The 18,043-nt window shown below is 51.1% G+C and overlaps 5 protein-coding genes across 6 annotated transcripts; 2 read left to right on the plus strand and 3 right to left on the minus strand.

The window, feature by feature from the left end:
- Positions 1–114: 114 nt before the first annotated feature.
- FOXG_06387 (ATP-dependent DNA helicase 2 subunit 1) lies at positions 115–4,271 on the plus strand (the record flags this gene model as incomplete). Its single annotated transcript, XM_018385035.1, has 3 exons — positions 115–1,024; positions 1,076–2,070; positions 2,120–4,271. 3 exons carry the CDS (start codon positions 115–117, stop codon positions 3,617–3,619), a joined length of 3,405 nt encoding a protein of 1,134 aa, XP_018242218.1. The 3' UTR covers positions 3,620–4,271.
- On the minus strand, positions 3,837–6,089 carry FOXG_06388 (uncharacterized protein). The gene is made up of 3 exons (XM_018385036.1): positions 5,078–6,089; positions 4,685–5,026; positions 3,837–4,632 (listed from the first exon to the last, which is right to left on the minus strand). Exons 1-3 carry the CDS (start codon positions 6,018–6,020, stop codon positions 4,049–4,051), a joined length of 1,869 nt encoding a protein of 622 aa, XP_018242219.1. The 5' UTR covers positions 6,021–6,089; the 3' UTR covers positions 3,837–4,048.
- A 1,003-nt stretch (positions 6,090–7,092) lies between these two features.
- FOXG_06389 (uncharacterized protein) lies at positions 7,093–9,777 on the minus strand. Its single transcript, XM_018385037.1, has one exon. It carries the CDS (start codon positions 9,766–9,768, stop codon positions 7,714–7,716), a length of 2,055 nt encoding a protein of 684 aa, XP_018242220.1. The 5' UTR covers positions 9,769–9,777; the 3' UTR covers positions 7,093–7,713.
- A 91-nt stretch (positions 9,778–9,868) lies between these two features.
- On the plus strand, positions 9,869–11,045 carry FOXG_06390 (uncharacterized protein). Of its 2 annotated transcripts, XM_018385038.1 has the most exons (4): positions 9,869–9,985; positions 10,083–10,223; positions 10,287–10,337; positions 10,396–11,045. In XM_018385038.1, the coding sequence occupies exons 1-4, from the start codon at positions 9,983–9,985 to the stop codon at positions 10,570–10,572; spliced, it is 372 nt and encodes a 123-aa protein (XP_018242221.1). In that variant the 5' UTR covers positions 9,869–9,982; the 3' UTR covers positions 10,573–11,045. The 2 variants fall into 2 exon arrangements, with proteins under 2 accessions (XP_018242221.1, XP_018242222.1); XM_018385039.1 differs by having other exon boundaries at positions 9,869–10,223.
- Positions 11,012–17,415, minus strand: FOXG_06391 (fatty acid synthase subunit alpha). Its single transcript, XM_018385040.1, has 3 exons — positions 16,440–17,415; positions 11,446–16,382; positions 11,012–11,395 (listed from the first exon to the last, which is right to left on the minus strand). The coding sequence occupies exons 1-3, from the start codon at positions 16,960–16,962 to the stop codon at positions 11,285–11,287; spliced, it is 5,571 nt and encodes a 1,856-aa protein (XP_018242223.1). The 5' UTR covers positions 16,963–17,415; the 3' UTR covers positions 11,012–11,284.
- Between the last annotated feature and the right edge of the window lie 628 nt (positions 17,416–18,043).

Raw genomic sequence — 18,043 nt, forward strand, 5'->3', positions numbered from 1 at the left:
CTCGACAGCAACATCACAAGTTGAACATCCTGACAAGCGAATCATAAAAACTGCCATAGTTGATTTCTATTCACTCTGATCTGAGTATCTCCTTGAAATATTCCAATATGAAATATGGCGACTGCAGGCGGGAGGATAGATTCATCCTCTATACTCACACCCCCTTCAGCACCCGTTAGTGGCTCTCAGTGGCGAGGCGCTCAACTCACACCCACTAAACTTCAGCTAAACACTCCCCGGCCCCTTACCTCATCTATCAAATCCGTAGCTCCACCATCACCTACCTGCGCGTTCGTGAGCCCGCAAACGCCAGGACAGCGTCACCTCAACATCCCATGGGCAACACTTGTCGCCTCATCACCTCAGAAGGAGCCGGGCGCTGACGAGTATAACTCAAGGCTATTGCGCCTGGCGCGGCGCCGGCCAACTTGCGAGCAACGAAAGACCATGGTCGATTTCCTCGCAAGCCTTGGTCTTGGCGGCGCGCAGACACCCGCAGCGTCAAGTAACTCGCAATGCGATTCGGTCGAGGAGCTCCAGCTCAAACTACGAAGCATTCTAGATGCCAAGGCGACACCGACACGGGCCGAAAATGTGGCTTTGACAATCGAATTGAGAGCCACGGTACGATTTCAGTTGCCTGTGTCCGAATCGGAGAATGGGACACTCGAGAGCCTAAACAACATCGATCCGTCACTGGGAGGAGCGCAATCTGTAGGAATGAATGGCAATCGGGATGAAGGACAGCTATCGCGCGTGGTATTTGCCAATGACACGCTCATGAATCAGCCACAAGACGACCCGACGCTCCAACGGTCTGTCGCAAAACATATCATTTCAATGATCAGCTCAACCGATGGGAGTACCTGGACTGTTCGAGAGGTGTCGCGCGTTACACAGGGTTGGACTTTTACGTATTTGTGCAAGGACTCGTATCAGCAATGGACTCGACAGAATGCGAAGAATCCAACGAAAACAATAGTAGGAGAGTTCAGTCAGAGAGAGCCTGACCCAGTTCTGCATGGTAAGTTCAGAGCGCCAGCCAAAATTGTTTCACTGGCTGACAATGAGATAGCTCGGCCTGCTTTTGACTGTCGAGGATCTATCACGATTGCCTTTAACCGTGGCAGTCGCTCCATCAATGTAAAATACAACCATACACCTTTGCACAAAACAGTTGCAGAGCTAGCCGCCCACTTCAAGCCTGCTCCTCGTCAACTGGGACCAGGTGCGCAGAGACTCCTGGAACAGCAGCAGAAGGCTAAGGAGAAGACGCCGAGGAAATCTGGAGGTGAGAAGAAAGACAAGAAGGAGCGAAAGAAGCGGGATTCTACTATAAAGGCGCAAGATGAGAATGGTAATCCCCGGAAACGAAAGAAGAAAAACAACGGAACATCTCAACCAGCGAACTCAGTAGACGGACCGATAATCCCCCCAGATTGTCCTGGGGCACCAGCAATCGATGGGCAAAATCAAGGGGGTCCATCGTATATGAACGGAGGAGAAGCGTCGGGCAACCCTGGGCAGCAAGGATTCAACGATTATCCTCAAGGGTTGATGGGGGACGCATCGGCAACGACGAATGGAACTTCGTCTCAGCAGGCGAACGGCCAGCTGGCTTCAGTTGCTTTCCCAGTTAATGTCTCAGCAGCTGAGGCAGCACGCCGAAAAGAGGCAGCCACGGCAATGCTCAGCAACGCTGGTGTCGATCCCACCACATTGTCTCCTGAGCAGTTTGGTATCTTCGCCAACCAAGCACCAGAGTTGCAGCGCGAGTCACTGAACATGCTTGTCAAATATGGTGCAGAACGGCTCCGCATTGTCCATCCCGGTAACAAGGAAGGCTCAACACAGGCAAGCTCTTCAACACAGAGCAGCCAGACAACTTCAACTGGACCTAGAACTACCAAAGAGCTAGTGCCACAGTCAAGTGCTCAGAGCAACGCGAACACAGATACTGAGACAGCAGTAGCTCAGGCTTCTGACGACACTTCCGCTCCTAAGCGTAAGACGAAGAAGATGGGCAAGTCGAGAACAGCTTGTTTCCCCTGTAAGGCACGGAAGGCAAAGGTAAATGCCTCTCAAACTAATCAAATGCTGCTGAACTAATATAAAATAGTGCCCAAGGGAGAGACCAATCTGCACCGAATGTGCAGATCATGGGACTGCATGTGAATATGCGCCACAGAAACCAAGAAATAAGGCAACGAAGCCCAAGAAGTCTGAGGCTATCGTTGTTGATGATGACAAAGACGATGGCGATGAGGAAGATGAAGAGGTTGAACCGCAGGAAGATGCTGAGGCAGAAGGTTCCGAACAGGAAGATGACGAACAACAAGACACTTCACAGGACTACTCATACCCTCAGATGAATATCGGAAACATGGTCACCAACACTGATGCAACAACTCAAGATACCCAGTCCACACAAAACAATTACTATCAGCCTGCTTCCGGCCTAGTTCTTCCTCAGCCAGACCCTAACTCGACCAGCTCTCAAGCAATGGGCACATCAGTATCGCAGAGAGGCAACTACTCTCATAACCTGCCAGAAGTGACACAACCCATGGTCCACCCAGCCCCTCCTATCCCAGCTCCTGCTGGTACGATCGCTCCCTCTGAAACAAGGCGATGGACCGCCTTTGGTAGCGGTAGTGTTGGTGTTGGTGGAAGTAACACCACCAGCAAGACACGAAGAAGTCTTCCGTCCGAGCCCAGCCATATGAATGCGCAAAACATGCCTGCAAACCCACAGCCATCAGACTGGGCTCAAACTTCCAACGCGACTATGCCTGCAACAACAATGGCATCGGTCTCTCCGCAGATGACATACGACACACGCTCAAGCGGGAGGACTCGACAGAAGAACCAGAGCCTAACGAATGATGCTTCCCAACAAGCTGCAGCAGTGTCCAACACGGTCATGCAGCAGGCTCAGGCACGTCAATCGCCCGTCGCTGCAGCAGCCATGATGGCACAGACCCGCAAATCCCCTTATCAACAAGCTGCGGTTCCTCGCACGACTTCTAGAACAAGCCAGCGAAACCAGTCTCGCACACCTGTAACTGACCAGGCACGAGGTTACCAGCCTCCTTCCGACATGGCTCAGCAGCCAAATCCACTAGGCAGCACTCATTATGATGCATCACACATATCCAGTAGTTCTGGCTATAATGATAATGGGCGTTACAGCAGCACTAGCACCAGCGGAAGCCACCAACCACCGACCACCATGAGCACATCTTATCAGACTACTTCTTCCACAGCAAACCAGTGGTCTAATTCTTCGAGTCGAAACCGTCGCTCATATGGCACCAGCCCATCATATCAAACACCTAATATTCACGCACAGACAACAGCGTCCAAGCCAACGGCGGCATCCCGCCAGAACTTTAATATGCGTTCAAACACACAACAGCATATTCGTGCTAGCAGTGGCTCATACAACCAGCAGCAGGGTTATGCATCATACTCTGGGTCTACACACCAGAGCCAACAGGGTCAGACATCAAACCAGCAACAGCCGTCTAGCTGGTACTTCCAAAACTCGCACAACCCTTCTATTCATCCTGGGGGCCAGTCATCTGGCTATAACTATGAGCCATGGTCAGGCGTTTAGGAGCCAGAGTAGTCAAATGTACACATCTATTCATCTATGGCTTATGATTGGGGCAGAAATTGCTATGGATGGGTTTAGCGAATCAGTTTATTTAGCGCAATGATCATGGCATAAACAGGAATCAAGTTAAGGCACTCATGCCTGGAGATACCCAGCAATGTCAGACGATTGAGAACCGCGGGTTATAGCATTTTCTTCTTCTTTTCACCTGATGGATGTGATAATATATTTGAAGCACCACATTGCTTAAATCATTATTAGGTGCTATTTCAGCTGATCATTAACCTTGACTTGTGTATATTCCTCTCGAGTTCCGCCAAATTCCATGGTATTTCCATCACATTAATTTTCAGTCATTCGTCCAGTCATACAAAGTATCCCCGTAAGGTATTCAGATGGGTTGTCCGTCTTTGGATATGTGTTACTCATCTACTCAACATGGTCTGAAATAGCAAACTTGCTGAGAGATCGCAGCTTGCCACCGTAAAAGTACAGCAGCCAGATACCAATGATACCGATAACACTCAGACCACCAAGAAGACTGGTACCCTTAGCAACACCGAGATTGTCGAATAAGGGCTGGGCAAAGAGAACACTGCCACAAGCAAGAGCACTTCGGAAGAAGTCATTCGCCGCAAAGAGACTGGCAGCATACATTGGGTAGCTGAGAGGAATGTACACAAAGATACACTGCATGACAATGAAGACTGTAGCTCCGTAGATGGTGATGCCAATGGTGGGCACGATCCAGTGGATAGAGGCCCGAGCTGTCCAGGCAAAGAGGAACAAGCCGATAGTAGGACCAAGGGCGGCAGGAAGAGCTGGAACGAGACGACTTTCTTGAATGGGCCAACCACGCTTAGCGATGCGGGGGTCCATGTAGAAGTAGAGGTAGGAGACGTAGAGGCCTACGCCAATCATACAAGAGACGAGAACGCAGAGGAAGACGAGACCGATTTGACCAAGGTTCATGTTGTAGTAGACTGGGTAGACACGAGGGAAAACCTCGAAGACTAAGGAAAGTAAGTTATCTGAGTTGCTAATGATGTGGTGGAGCAAACTTACATGAATAGTAGATACCATAGATAATGGCAGTGTAGACCTGCACGAACAGCACGGCAGGATCCTTGATGGTGATCTCCATGGGCTTAATGAGGGCATCAACTGCAATAGCAGAAACCTTCATATGACGCTGGTCGATCTCACTCTGCGACATGAAACGTTGGTTACCGGTGAGCTTCCGAAGACGCTCTGCGCGGCGGAGGAGAATGTTGGCACCGCTGGTCTCGGGGAGCAGAAGGAACATGAGGATGAAGATAGGGGCCGACGCCCAGATACTCTCGTAAAGAGACCATCGCCAGTTCTTTGCGGGGACGGCGAAACCGCTGATCAGAGGACCAAGAGCAGCTAGATATGTCAGTTGAAAGCAAAGACACAGTGAGAGGAAAGGAGACTTACGACCACAGTAAGCAGCCGATACCCACGCCATCATAGCATAGGGGAGAGCCATGAGACTGTAAATATCTCCCAGTGAAGCGCCACCAGAAGCCAAACAAGGCGAGCCGAAGAAGCCTTGAAGGAATCGAAGAACCATGAGACCGGGATAGTTGTTCACTAGTGCCGTAGGAATAGAGATGATAACAAATAGAAACATCGTGACAATGTAAACGGGGTTTCGGCCAATGCGAGGAATCTCACTCAGGGGTGAAAAGATCAGAGGACCAATACCATAGCCCAAAACATATAGTGAAAGACCAAGGGTAGCTTTGAGTTGACTAACTCCAAAAGCGCGCATGACGCCTTCAGTTGAGGAAGTGTAGATCGCAGAGGATGTATAAACGACGAAGGTGTACAGACAGATGATGAGAGAGACACCTAGGCGGCGGTTGTTGGTCCAGTTATGAGGATTCTCGTTATCATCGCTGAAGTACCAATCGACGAGGATAGAACCATCCTTTGTCCGCTTAGGAACGACAGGGATAGACTTGACCTTCTCAACATCGTGCTCTTCATCGGCTTCGAGTCTGTCGACAGTGTAGGCTTGTGTTTCTTGGGGAGACCGCGAGCGATGGAGTCTCATGGGCTGAGGATCAGCACGTTCGATGTCGTCGTTCTCATTGGTCTTCTCGCTCTTCTCGTTCTTCTCATTCTCAGCCTTGAGCTTAGGATCTTCCTCTGCTGCAACAGTAGATGAGGCTGAGGATGCGAGAGCTGTACCAGTGAGGACTGTGTTGTCGTGGGGAGAAGACTCTTCAATGATAGCATCGGGGTTGTTGATCACTGCAACCCAGGACTCTGGGAGCTTGAAGTCGGGCTTTTCTTCTGGGTACTGGAGATATTTGTTGCGAGTGACGAAGCGGATGAGTTGCCCCAAGGGAGCATCTCTGATAAGGTCTGACATATTGATGTATATCTTCTTATCGAGATAGCTGTATCAGAAGGAGACAAGAGGAGGTTATCAAGTGGGAAGGGTTCTCTTTAAGCTTATTATGCTAACTGAGATCTGGAGTTCAAATATCGTGAGGTATGCACTCGTCTTATACTCATATTCTCACCCACTCGCCTGCTCCTCTGCAAGCTCTTACACCACGGAGCTTAGCAATCCGGAGTTAGTCACCCATCATGCTGTAATGCAATCTTAGCCCTTCCACATGTCTTTGACATGGTCCATACGAGCAAGCATAACTCTGTAAGCCACTTTCGGACTAACATGCCTGACGTTATTACCAATCCCTGCTCGGTGCTCGGCCTACTCTATTATCCTAGAGGTGATCAACAAGCTGCAGGTTTTTGGAATAGTCTGGACCTAAGCGGAGTTTAGGGCTGACATTTAGGATTGAAGGGTGATTAGTGTTTATCACCGGGGTGAGGTTTTGCTTATCTGCGTGAGCACTTACACTGTAATACTGTATGAATTTTCACTTTAGCCTGTGGGTCTATTGCGAATTGAGTCGGGTTTCTTACGTTTGAGTTAGTCGAATGTACACACGGTAGTTGAGTTTGTCTACAGTGAGATTGATGACCATCTGGAGACTGAATTCATATGTCGTCATTGAGACCCGGATGCTCGGCTGCCTTTTTCTTAGACTATTGTTGATCTGTGAGCACCAACACGACGATATACGCATCTTGGCCGCTTACTTTGTCTTTCATCTCTGGATCTCAGCCTATATCTCTTTGTCTCTCGCCCTTACGCATGTCTCTCACCTCAGCGGTAAGCTCCAAGAGCCCGCCAGCTCATAACAGGCCCAGCAGAAAAAAAAAAAAAAAAAAAAAAAAAAACACATCTTGAACCCCAGAGATCAGCACTAATGACCTAAATGGGTGAGACCCTCCGCCATCTGCCGTCAAAAGCTTAGCAATCGTCCCGGGGACGTGGTGCCAAGATGACCCAATCATAAGCTTGAAGGCCCCTGGATTAATCACCCTCGGTGTGACGTCTCCCCGGTCGAGGAGCCTCAATTTTCCTTGGATGCCGAGACTCTGCGGAATATTAATCACGACGGACCAACTCTGAATTAAATATCGTTGCTTTCAAACGGAGATTGAATCTGTGTATACCATTTCATGTGGCTCACCGAACTCGTCCTTTTTTCGGCCGAACAGTGAAATCTCTTCTCATATACCCCAACAATATCTGAGTCCTTCACACCATAACAGCCAACAGCTTTCCCGGGGCTGGTAGGACCTTATATCTCACTGACTGTGACCCAAACGCCCCAACTACTCAACGATCGGCGCCCGCTCCCCAGTCTGATAAGAATCATGCTCAAGCTAAAATACAAATGAACCGGATAGCCCGGGACCTTGCTTACTGTAATGACACTTCAAGGCCAGACATGAAAGCTCAGAGGTCGCATTATTATGTTCGTTACGTCATTGACGCTCACGCACAACAGCTGGCCTGCTTGACGATAAGCTCAGATACACACAGTAGCTAGTTGATAGGTTCAACATTGCCCAATGCTGACCCTGAAGTGCAACCAGAAACTGGATACGATAATGTCACGTAATAGTCTCTTTCAGGCGCACTCTCGGCCCTAGAGTCTCATTCTTGAGCTGATGTCTATTGACTTATGCAACATAGCATCTTATCAACTGCTCGCTCTCTTCTGAATGCGCCGTCGTTGAAGCTCCTTTCGTACCATCATAGCTGGCGCGTCGTGGCCTTGGTCTAATAGGTCGACAACCTTCCACACTCCAGGGTGCTCTGCGTCAAGGGCCAGCTTGATGAATGGCTCAACCCAACTTGCAAACCTCCAGGCAGGGTAATCAAGCGCTGCATTCTTGGCATAGTCAATGAACTTGAATGCCAGCTCAAAATCGCCTATCTGTGCGCAGGCTGGGATTATCACGTCAAAGGCAGGGCCCGCTTCGACTTGATCCATCCACGTCTTGGGAACCGTGGCATCGTCATTGTCTTGATCGTTTTTAGAACTCTTCTTCCCTATTGACACCGAGGTGGTGTCAATCTTGGCAAGTTCGGAATTGTAAGCCACTGCAAGGTCATACTGCGTCGCTGTTTGGCTGGCATGACGAAGGAGAAGTCCAATGTCTGACAATCGGGGACTTTTCCCGGTGAGGAGGTGCATGTCATTGAACAGGTGCATAGCAGCTTCTGAAGTTCGGGTTCGAGCCAGAGCCTCGATCGTAACCATAAGGACTTCCCGAGGAACAGGCCCCTCTTTGCGCATGCTTTGAATAGCAGCCTCAGCTTCGCTAATAAGATTCCGGTTCTTAAGTAAAGCCCGTAGAACGGGCAGTGTGGTTCCTCGAAGAAGGACGCGCCCATTGTGTTGTTGCAGATTCAAAAGCGTAAGCGCACCCGTCACATCCCCCGAATTAGCGAACGCTTCCACGATAGCATCATTATGCTGCTGGCGAGGCTTACCACGAATCGCCAGCTTCTGAAGAGCTTGACTGGCGAGTTCAGTGTCGCCGTGCCTGGCTCCAGTGGCCAGAACGTTCTCAATAATACCATTGGAAGGGCTGTGAATTGGGATATTGACAACATCTCGCCATACGAAAGTTGTTCCTCCATGGTGGAAGCCCTGGCTGAACATGTCCAAGGCCATCAGCTGGATACTTCTGAAAGCACTGTCGGAACCACGAGCAAACTTTCGCTTCTTAAGGATGTGAAGCATTTCATCAAAGAAATCTTCTCTACCACACTCCAGAATAAAAATATCATAGACCCAAAGATCCACATACCCTGGGTCTTCTAAAAGCTGGTCGAACTTATTCAAGGCCAATTCAAACTGGCCTTCTCGTAACATCGCCACGGCAATACTTTGCTTGGCAGGCATCGTGAATTCGAACCAGTGCTGCTCCATTGTCTGCACAACTTCTTGCCGCAGGATATAATCTGGGTGTACGCTGAGAGCTTCGAGAGCGAGGTAGCAAACATCCGCAGTAAGCGGAACATTTTGAAAGCTCATATCATCCAATAATTTGCGAACTCCGGTGCTAGACCCCTGTGGGTCAGCCATAGCAGCCATCAGGCTCTCATAGATCAAAGCATCGGGGGGGTACTTCCGGTTTCTGAGAAGATATCTAACGATATTCAGGATCCTCAAATACCTGTTGGTAGGGAGGTCAGAATTGCCTTTTTGTCGTGGCATCCGTAACCGTCTGAGGGCGTCAACCATCACTGGCACTGATACGGTGTTCAAGTCTGGCAACACTTTAGCCAGGGCTGGGTTTCGGCCTTCTAGCTTGGCTTGTTGTTCAACATGTTGCCCCGTCTCTATACTCTTTTGTTGAGCTTGCCCGTGCTCATATTCTTGAAAAAATGCACTTAATGATCCCGTCTTCTCTTCAGAGTCCAAAGACATGGCCTGGTCAAGTTCATCATGAAATGAACTCAATAAGTTATCATTGTCGAGAAAATCTGTGCTTTTTTGGTCCTTGGCTATGTCGGTCCCATATTGGCGATTCTGAACTGTTTTTAGATATAGAGGCCATCGTTCCGACCCTGCTGAGCTCAGGGTTTTTAGTGAAGGAGGCCTATAAGTTGCTTGGCAAAAACAGCGTCGTAGACCATTATACACCAATCGTGGACAAGGCATTCTCGCCGTACGATTATGTTGCCAATGTCGATGCTGAGAAATGGATCCTGCCGATAATCGAATGAATTCTGTACCTTGCATACAACTAAGGTGGCGGGGCCTTCCCTAAGGTATTTGTGCAACGACCACTATCGCTAACGGGGCTATGCATTCTGCGAGGCGTTAGCCGCTCACAGCCGCTCTCACCTTGGGTCTCACCGAACAGCCGCGCTCCACTGAGCTTGTTCCATTCTCAACGTTGCGTTTCCAGCACGCGCATCATAAACCACATAGTTACGACGCAACGAATGAGACCATGGTATGCTGGAATTACCCTTAACCCCCGATAGTCACTGTTTAGTGTCCTGATCACCTCGGCGCACAATGCTAGCATAGCAATAGCTGACGGCGAATAGCTACCCCTCGGACTACTCAATGCGGCCCAGGGCCACCCCATGCTCGTTGAGCTGAAGAACGGCGAGACACTCAACGGACATCTGGTTTCGTGCGATACATGGATGAACCTCACACTCAAGGAGGTGGTGCAGACAAGTCCGGTATGCGCCCGCAGTCACGAACGCGATACCTTCGAACAGGATATACTGACGGGTTGAGTACAGGAGGGCGATCGATTTGTCCGGTTACCAGAGGTCTATGTCAAGGGAAACAATGTACGTTTCCAGTGTGCCATGGAGTCTTTATCTGGAAAGGGAGACTGATGTGCAGCAGATCAAATACTTGAGAGTACCCGACGAGATCATCGACCAGGTTAGCGAATCACAGAAGGGCCAGCAGGGCGGTTTCCGAGGCGGAAGAGGAGGACAGTCAAGGGGAGATCACAGCGGTCGTGGTGATCGCGGACGTGGTCGTGGTGGAAGAGGCCGAGGCCGAGGTCGAGGTCAATGAGACAATTACATGGTTAACGATGATATCTACACGTTGAACCAACGGTCCTAGATTTCACAACACCTCACGACAAGGCATAATGGAGTCTATGATACCAAAGAGAAGAGGAGGACTGCGAAGATCCTCTGGTATCACCACATGGACATCTCAACTACCAGCTTGGTTGCGGCCCTATTGGTGGGCTGTAGAAGCTCAGGATGAGCTCTAAACAAGCTGGGAAGAAGAATCCGGTCCATGTACCAACAATTAATGACATATGTCTTCAAGTCAGCACGAGACAGATTTCTATTTTTAGTGTTGTGTGCGCGCGCGTTTAAGTGCAGTACGTTGGCTAAGCAAATACTATTGCACATGATCCGTCATGAATTCAAAGCCATTAAAGAATTCTCGTCCACTCCCCTGGATTGAGTACTAGCTGACCACAACTCAAATCCCTAGCCTCAGTTCTTGGTTACAGAAACTGGTTACATCGTCCATGGATATCACAACAGGGGCCCGTGGGTAACTTCAAAAATGTCTATTCCATGCGTAAATTTGTTTTACCCAGCGCAGTCTACGCCAAGTTCTATCAACACTATAGGCCTAGTATGAACTGTAGCCGGCAACATATATCATCAAAACAGTCAGGCATCATATCGAAACATCGTACATCAAACGCCCATTACAAAGTCCTAAGTAAACCCGTACAAACCATCCTTCTCATTGTATGCACTTAAAAGTTGGCAACAGCCACAGCGATAGCCTGGCTATCAGAGTGTGAGATGGACAGTGTGATATCCTTCACACCGGCCTTCTTGGCGGCGGCAGCAGCCTCACCATGAAGCTATAAATGTTAGCATCTTGCATATTTGACTTGAATACAGGGTGACTTACAGAAACAGCGGGAGCACCGTTCTCTCCCTTGACAATCTCAATGTCCTTCATAGCGGCACCAGCGCCTTGACTGGCGACGCCGAGAGACTTGAAGACAGCCTCCTTGGCACTCCAGCGGCCAGCGAAAGAGCTCTGGGGGCTGGGAGCTTGGCGGCAGTAGGAGATCTCGTTAGCGGTAAAGTTACGCTCGACGAAAGTGTCGTTGTCGATGTTGACAGCAGCAATGTCTTCAACATCAACGCCAACCTGGCTGTTCTTGTTTATGACCTTGAGGGCCAGAGCTTCCATGACTTGCTCAGTCTCCTTAGCCTTGGCTGATGAAACAACCTTCTCTGACTTCTTCATGAAGTCAGGGGCATACTTGAGCTCAGATGACTTCTTGTCCTCAGAGACACGAGCGTCAGGGTTGAGAAGAACCTTGCTGAGCTGGTCATCAGAGTAAGGAGAGTTGTTCTTGGCGACGAACAGCTTGTTGTTGATGAAGCCATCGTGGAAGTATCGGTAGGCCTTCTTCTGGCGAGCATCAACCTTGGCGCAGTATTCGGCATAGGTCTTCTCATCAAGAGTAGCGAACAGGTACTTGGGGTGGACACCAATGGCCTGAGCACCCTTCTGTCCGAAACCGAAAGAGGTAACGGAGAAGGCCTTGACACCGTCGGTCTGGATGCTGCGGCTGGGGTAGACGATGAGGTCGTACTGCTCCATGACAGGATCAACGTTATCCGCGTTGCGGTTACCAGGAACAAGACCGGTGTCGAGGACCTGGAGACAACCGTTCATCATCCAAGCACCAGCAGCACCCTTGGGGTGACCAGTGAGGTACTTCTGGAAGATACCCAAGACAGCGTTGCCCTTCTTGCGGCCAAGATGGCGAAGTTGCTGGCAGATGACACTGGACTCGTTCTTATCATTGGCCTTGGTAGAGGTTCCGTGGAACGAGGCAACACCAATATCGTCGACAGTGAGACCCCATGTGGCGAGAGCACCACGCAGAGGGGCGATGCTAGGATCGCTCTTCCAGAAGTTGTTGCCCATGCTGCGGAGAAGCTCCTTCTCCTGTCGGGCAGCTTCCTTCTCAATGTGAGCGAAGCGGTCCGCGGCATACTCCTTCTCGTCAAAGGAAGCACCCTGAGCCTTCATGGCATCAATCTCGTCATGAACATACTCAAGCTCAGACTCTTGCCATTGCTTGATAGTCTTCTTGCGACGCTCGATTTGGCGACGTCGGTAGTTGATGTCGAGAAGAGGCGAAGGGAACTTGCCAGGGTTCTCGCGAGCTGTGGTGAGAACACCCTGGCCTGGAGCGGGAACGGAACGGCCAATCTTATCAGAAGCAGTGGTGGTCAGGGCAACGATACCGTGGATGGGGACACCCATGTCAAGAGCAAGCTTGGCAGTCATGATGACCTGGATACCGCAACCCTGAGACTCCATGAATCCGTTTCGGGTAGTAGTGGTAGGACGAGACATCTCCTTGGGAGTACGTCCGTGGGCAAACTCGTCAACAGTGTTGCTGGTGGCCTTCATGTTGGCGAACTCATAAGAGCCTTCCTCGCCGAGATCATCGAAACCACCGACAAAGCAGACGCGAGCCTTGCCCTCCATGATGGTCTCATAACCAGTGTCGATGGACTCGACAGCGGTAGCACAAGCACCGACAGGGGTCTTGATAGGTCCGGAAGAGGACATCAACAACATGTTAACCCAGGCAGCCATGGTGTTGATGAAAGACTCTTGAAGAATGTCGTTCTGCACTGGCTGGTCGAGGAAGCGAGTGCGGTGCATGTCGCGGAGAGCGGCGGCACCACCCATACCGGAACCAACACAGTTACCAACTTCGGAGACGTGGACGTACTTGTAGAACTCGTAGGGATCGGTGATACCACAAGAAAGGAGAGCCTCGGCAGTAGACACAAGGAGGAACAGTGTGACAGGGTCAACCTGGGAGACGATATCCTCAGGAACACCGTATCGCTTGGGGTCCCAGCCAGTGGGGATCTGACCAGCGACGAGACGATCGAAGCGAAGAGCCTTGGGGATCCAGAGAGAGGCACCCTTCCTGAGGCGAATGATGTACTCGCCGCTATCGGGGATCTCGAAGACCTCAACCTTGTCACCGTGCTCACGCTTGAACTCCTCGGCAGTCTCCTTAGAGGCCTCGAAGGGCTCAAGATCCTCCTCAATGACGACCTCGTGAAGCAGCTGCTTCTTGTTGGGGTCGTAGCCCTCGAACAGCTCAGGCTCGATCAGACGAATACCAGAGTGCTCAAGAACATACTTCTCATACTTGGGCTTGACGTCCTTGTCGTCGACGGGCTCACCAGTCTTGGCGTCAACCCAGCCGGAGTAAGGCTTGCCTTTGATAAGACCATTGTGGTTCTTGATGAGACCCATGATCCAAGCCATCTCAACGCAACCCTCCAAGGAGAATTCGCCATAAGCCTCCATCTCCCATCGAGTACGAGAGTTACCCCAAGGACCAACCTCAGCGAAACCAGTGACAACAACGACCTTCTCCAGGTCAACCATGCCTTTGAGGTTCTCGTTGAGTGGCTCAATCTCGGTCTTCCAGTCAGGTCGGTTGGGGAAGTCAAGCTTAATGTTGGCACGAGGATCAATTGTCTTCTTCTTGTAGAGAACCTCTGAGGCGGCACCATTGACAATGGTGTTCTCAATGGCGCTCTCTTTGGCAACAGCGCGGCGAACCTCGCTAGTCTCCATGATATCCTTGCGCAGCTTGGTCATGGTCTCGTTCAGGTTAGGAATGAACTGCAGACCACCGTTGAGGTCAGCAAAGACAGGCTCATTTTGGCACAGATCAACTAGAGTGGGAGACATGAGACCAAGAAGGTTGAAAGCCATCTCCTGCTGAGAGAAAGTGCGGACGCCGAAAGCCTCAACGCCCTCGGCAACGATGTTGTTACCAGACATGAGACCAGTTCCTCGGGTCCAACCAATGACCGCACCGCAAATGGTGAGGTAGTTGGCCCAGCTCTCGGAGTGCCACCTGTTGAAGAGAGTCTCGAGGCCAAGCTTGGACTCGGAGTAAAGACCGTCATTACCGAAGGTGCCGTGGTTGGGAGAAAGGGGTAGAACAACCTGAGCGGGTCGGGTCTCGAAGCCACGCTCAGTCTTTTGGGCCTTGACGCATCCGAGGAGACGAACAAGGTTGGTAAGCATGATACGATGAGCAAGCTCAGACTTGGAATCAATGCTGTCAATCTCGCGACCGTTCTCGGGGATAGCAGCGAAAGGAACGATGAAGTCAAGATCCCAGCCAAGACCCTCCTTGGTATCGTAGATGTACTCGACAAGGGCCTCAACATCTTGCTTGCTACCCTGATTGAAGGGAACAACGACAATCTGGGAGCCGCGAGAGCCATAGCGGGTGTACATGGCCTGGTAGTACTCGGTGACCTCGCGGGAGAAGCGGCTGGTGGTGACAATGACCTTAGCGCCACCGCTGATGAGACCCTGAAGGACCTCGGCACCGATGGAACCGGCACCAGCACCAGTCATGAGAACGTGCTTGTCCTGGAAAGTGACACCAGACTTAGCAGCATCCTCAAGGCAGTTGAGGTACACGCCGGTAAGCTTCTTGCTGTAGTCCCAGCCATGGAGACCCTTCTTCTTGAGGTGAAGGAAGGGAATGGTCTCGACCTTACCCTTGCTCTGGCTGTTCTTCAGAACCTTTCGGCCCTTGTTGTCCTTGGGAAGGATCTGGCTCTCGTTCATGGCAAGCGAGCGAAGGACCTCGCCATAAAGGCTCTTGATCTCAAGCTGCGAAGTCTTGGACAGTTTGTGCTGCTGCTTGATGAGTCTGTAGATGCGAGAAAGATCGCTCTGGACCTTGGTGCGATTGCCGTACTCAGAGATCTTGCCACCCTCGGCCATTTGCTGGACATAGTGCTCGAGCTTGCGGCAGCTGGTACGCGGGACTTCCTCGTAGTTGAGGTTGCCCCGGGCGTCAACTGTTGTCCTGGGTCCGGTAGGGAGGGAAACATCCTTGTACACAGGGGCGACATCAAGAACATCCTTGCAGTTCTCAATAAGCTGCTGTCCGAGCTCCTGAGCAAGCTTGTAAGTCTCACCTCGCTCGGTGGGGCAGTTGTCGATATGGTACTGCATGAAGTCGAGGAGCTTGGGGTTGGATCGGTTCATGAGACGAATGCACTGGCTAACAATCTCACGATCAACAGCCTGGAGACGACCGAAGATAATATCGAAGTACATGCTGAGAGCGTCTTGGCGAGCCCAGTTCCATGATGAATCGTAGGTTCGGGCCTTGAGGGGGGTGAAGACAGGCTCGATACCAGAGGCATAGAAGTCACCATGCTCGGCAGTCCAGAGATCAAGCTGGGCTTGCAAAACCTTCTCGGATTTCTGGGAGTTGAGGTGAGCCTTCTCACCCTCACGGAGGTCGATCTTGAGGTATCGAGCGAGAAGCTCTAATTGTTGCTTGAAGAGGGCACGCTGGTCCTTGGTGAGGGCATCAATAGCAGCAGGATCCATCATCATGCCGCCGCTAGAGCCGCCAGCGGGGCCAGCCGCAGTAGCTGTAGACAGACTGATGCCGGCATTGGTGGCATACTTGTTGGCAACGCTGTCAAAGAAGGCCTTGGCATCGCCCTCAGAGCCCAGTCGCGCAGGAGGCTCCATTGTGAGGGCGAGAAGCAGGGCACCATCTTGTCGGCCAGGTCCAAGACCCCATCGACTCTCGAGGTATTTTCGGGCGGCTGTGATATTGAAGCCACCAGGCATCTTGGAGGAGATAAGTCGAGCAATCAAGGACAGCGATTGCTTGCCGAGGTTGCCATCGAAAGTGGCTTGCATGGATGCACCAAGCTCATCGAGAGGTGTATCTTCGGGCTTCTCAGGGGTGGAACCGAATTCCTTTCCAAGATCACCGAGAATCTCGTTCTGAAGAGTTGATTTGCCTGTACAGGAAAGATCGTTAATAATATATTAATTGGTCCGGACTCAGTCTGACTTACCACCGACAAGGTCCTTGATGGCCTTGCTGAGAGGAACCTCGAGGAGAGGCTTCTTGAGCTTTTGCGCAATGAGGGCGCGAACAATGTCGACAGCCTGGACAGGCTCATCGGCAACCTGGGCGACAGGACCAGAACTGGGGGCAGGTGCAGCAGCAGCAGCAGCGGGTGCAGCGGCAGCGGCCGCAGGAGCTGCAGGGGCATCACTAGAGGAAGCAGCCGCAGGCTCAGGCTCCTCTTCCACGGGATCAACATCATAGTAGATCTCCTTAGCATCCTTGTTATAGCAGAGGATATTTCGCTGAACGGACTTGGCGGCATCGTAGGCTTCGTACTTGGACTTCAAGGTTCGCTTAGCCATGACACCAAGAGTATCGGCAGGACCAATTTCCACGACTCGCTCAGCGGTCCTCTCACCGAGGAACACATCTTGAGTCTCAATCCATCTAACAGGAGAAGCAAACTGGTATGCGAGCAATTCAACGAGCAGCGTGTGAGCAAGCTCTTGCTCAACTTCGGGACGCATTTTTGGCGGTATTAGGTCGTGAGAGGATTTGAAAGAAGGGGTATCTCGAAAAGCGCGAACTGGCTATCGCAACCTAGAATTGGTGCAAGACGATGGTCGAATTGACGGTGAATATACTAGGGGCCCGCTTAACCCCAACGTAAAGAGAAGATGGAACCGTCGTAATAAACTCCCAAGCTGAAGGCAGCTGGCGGGGAGATAGAAAGAAGGGGAGGAGGAGGGGAAGGAGAATGAGAAGGATGATGGAGGCAGAAGAAAGTGGCCGGAGAGTCTATGAATATGAAGGCCAAAGGTGGAAATCCGTTCTGCCTACCAGCGAGAAGCAATTGGAGGAATTAGAGAAGAGACAGAGCTGAAGGATCAAGCCAAAACATTCAATGGATGCGGATGGCCCGTACGAATAGGTAATCACGACTGTAACCGACTTGCGAGGGAGCAGCCGATTGTTGAACGACTGGCCCACCAAAAAGTCGTCGAGTGAAAAAAAAAATTGGGGGAAGCTCTAGGCCACACCCCGGCCTGTTCTCTCCTTGCCCCCCCTCCACCGGGCAATTGGCGTCTTGTACAGTACCTGTTGGAAGAGCAGATGTCGGTACATCGAGACCCTTACAGGGCGCCCTGTACGCTCGCTCCCACTGTAGCACGGTTGAGTATCCGGTACTTTCTCTTGAGTGGAACATTGGAACATCCCCGAGCCACACATGGCGGCGGGTCCTTGGCGTGCAGCCCGCTCCTCAACCATATTCCAGCGCTATGCCTATCCGAGTATGGTTGAACACAGTAGGCGTGCACCAGCCAGGGGCGTCCAGGGGAGCATCTTCCCCAGAAACCGACCTTTTGGGGCACCATCAACATCAATGAACTGAGATGAGATAACTGTTTTTGCTGGCTATCTTCTTTACGGCTTTGCCTTCATGAGCCACTGATAGCTCGGCCGAGCGGCTTGCTCGTGTTGCATTCTCGATTCTGTTATCTACTGGTCGACAATTAAGTTCTCGGCCCAGCAACGATAAGAATAGGCTCCATCTCGGAATATCAAAGGCAAGGTGACGACAGACATCCCACTATCAATATTAACTCC

The sequence above is a fragment of the Fusarium oxysporum genome, chromosome 2, assembly GCF_000149955.1.
Source record: "Fusarium oxysporum f. sp. lycopersici 4287 chromosome 2, whole genome shotgun sequence".
NCBI classification, from domain to species: domain Eukaryota; kingdom Fungi; phylum Ascomycota; class Sordariomycetes; order Hypocreales; family Nectriaceae; genus Fusarium; species Fusarium oxysporum.

What these genes read in the sequence shown, in the direction of transcription:
- FOXG_06388 (XM_018385036.1), bottom strand. Translation starts at nt 6,020, where the DNA reads ATGTCAGACCTTATCAGAGATGCTCCCTTGGGGCAACTCATCCGCTTC. An exon ending in ATCGGCTGCTTACTGTGGTC is followed by an intron (nt 5,027 to 5,077) that starts GTAAGTCTCCTT and finishes TGACATATCTAG; the next exon opens with CTGCTCTTGGTCCTCTGATC. An exon ending in CTATGGTATCTACTATTCAT is followed by an intron (nt 4,633 to 4,684) that starts GTAAGTTTGCTC and finishes TACTTTCCTTAG; the next exon opens with TCTTCGAGGTTTTCCCTCGT.
- FOXG_06389 (XM_018385037.1), bottom strand. Translation starts at nt 9,768, where the DNA reads ATGCAAGGTACAGAATTCATTCGATTATCGGCAGGATCCATTTCTCAG.
- FOXG_06390 (XM_018385038.1), top strand. An exon ending in AGGTGGTGCAGACAAGTCCG is followed by an intron (nt 10,224 to 10,286) that starts GTATGCGCCCGC and finishes GGTTGAGTACAG; the next exon opens with GAGGGCGATCGATTTGTCCG. An exon ending in TCTATGTCAAGGGAAACAAT is followed by an intron (nt 10,338 to 10,395) that starts GTACGTTTCCAG and finishes GATGTGCAGCAG; the next exon opens with ATCAAATACTTGAGAGTACC.
- FOXG_06391 (XM_018385040.1), bottom strand. Translation starts at nt 16,962, where the DNA reads ATGCGTCCCGAAGTTGAGCAAGAGCTTGCTCACACGCTGCTCGTTGAA. An exon ending in CATCAAGGACCTTGTCGGTG is followed by an intron (nt 16,383 to 16,439) that starts GTAAGTCAGACT and finishes TTTCCTGTACAG; the next exon opens with GCAAATCAACTCTTCAGAAC. An exon ending in ACGGTGCTCCCGCTGTTTCT is followed by an intron (nt 11,396 to 11,445) that starts GTAAGTCACCCT and finishes TAACATTTATAG; the next exon opens with CTTCATGGTGAGGCTGCTGC.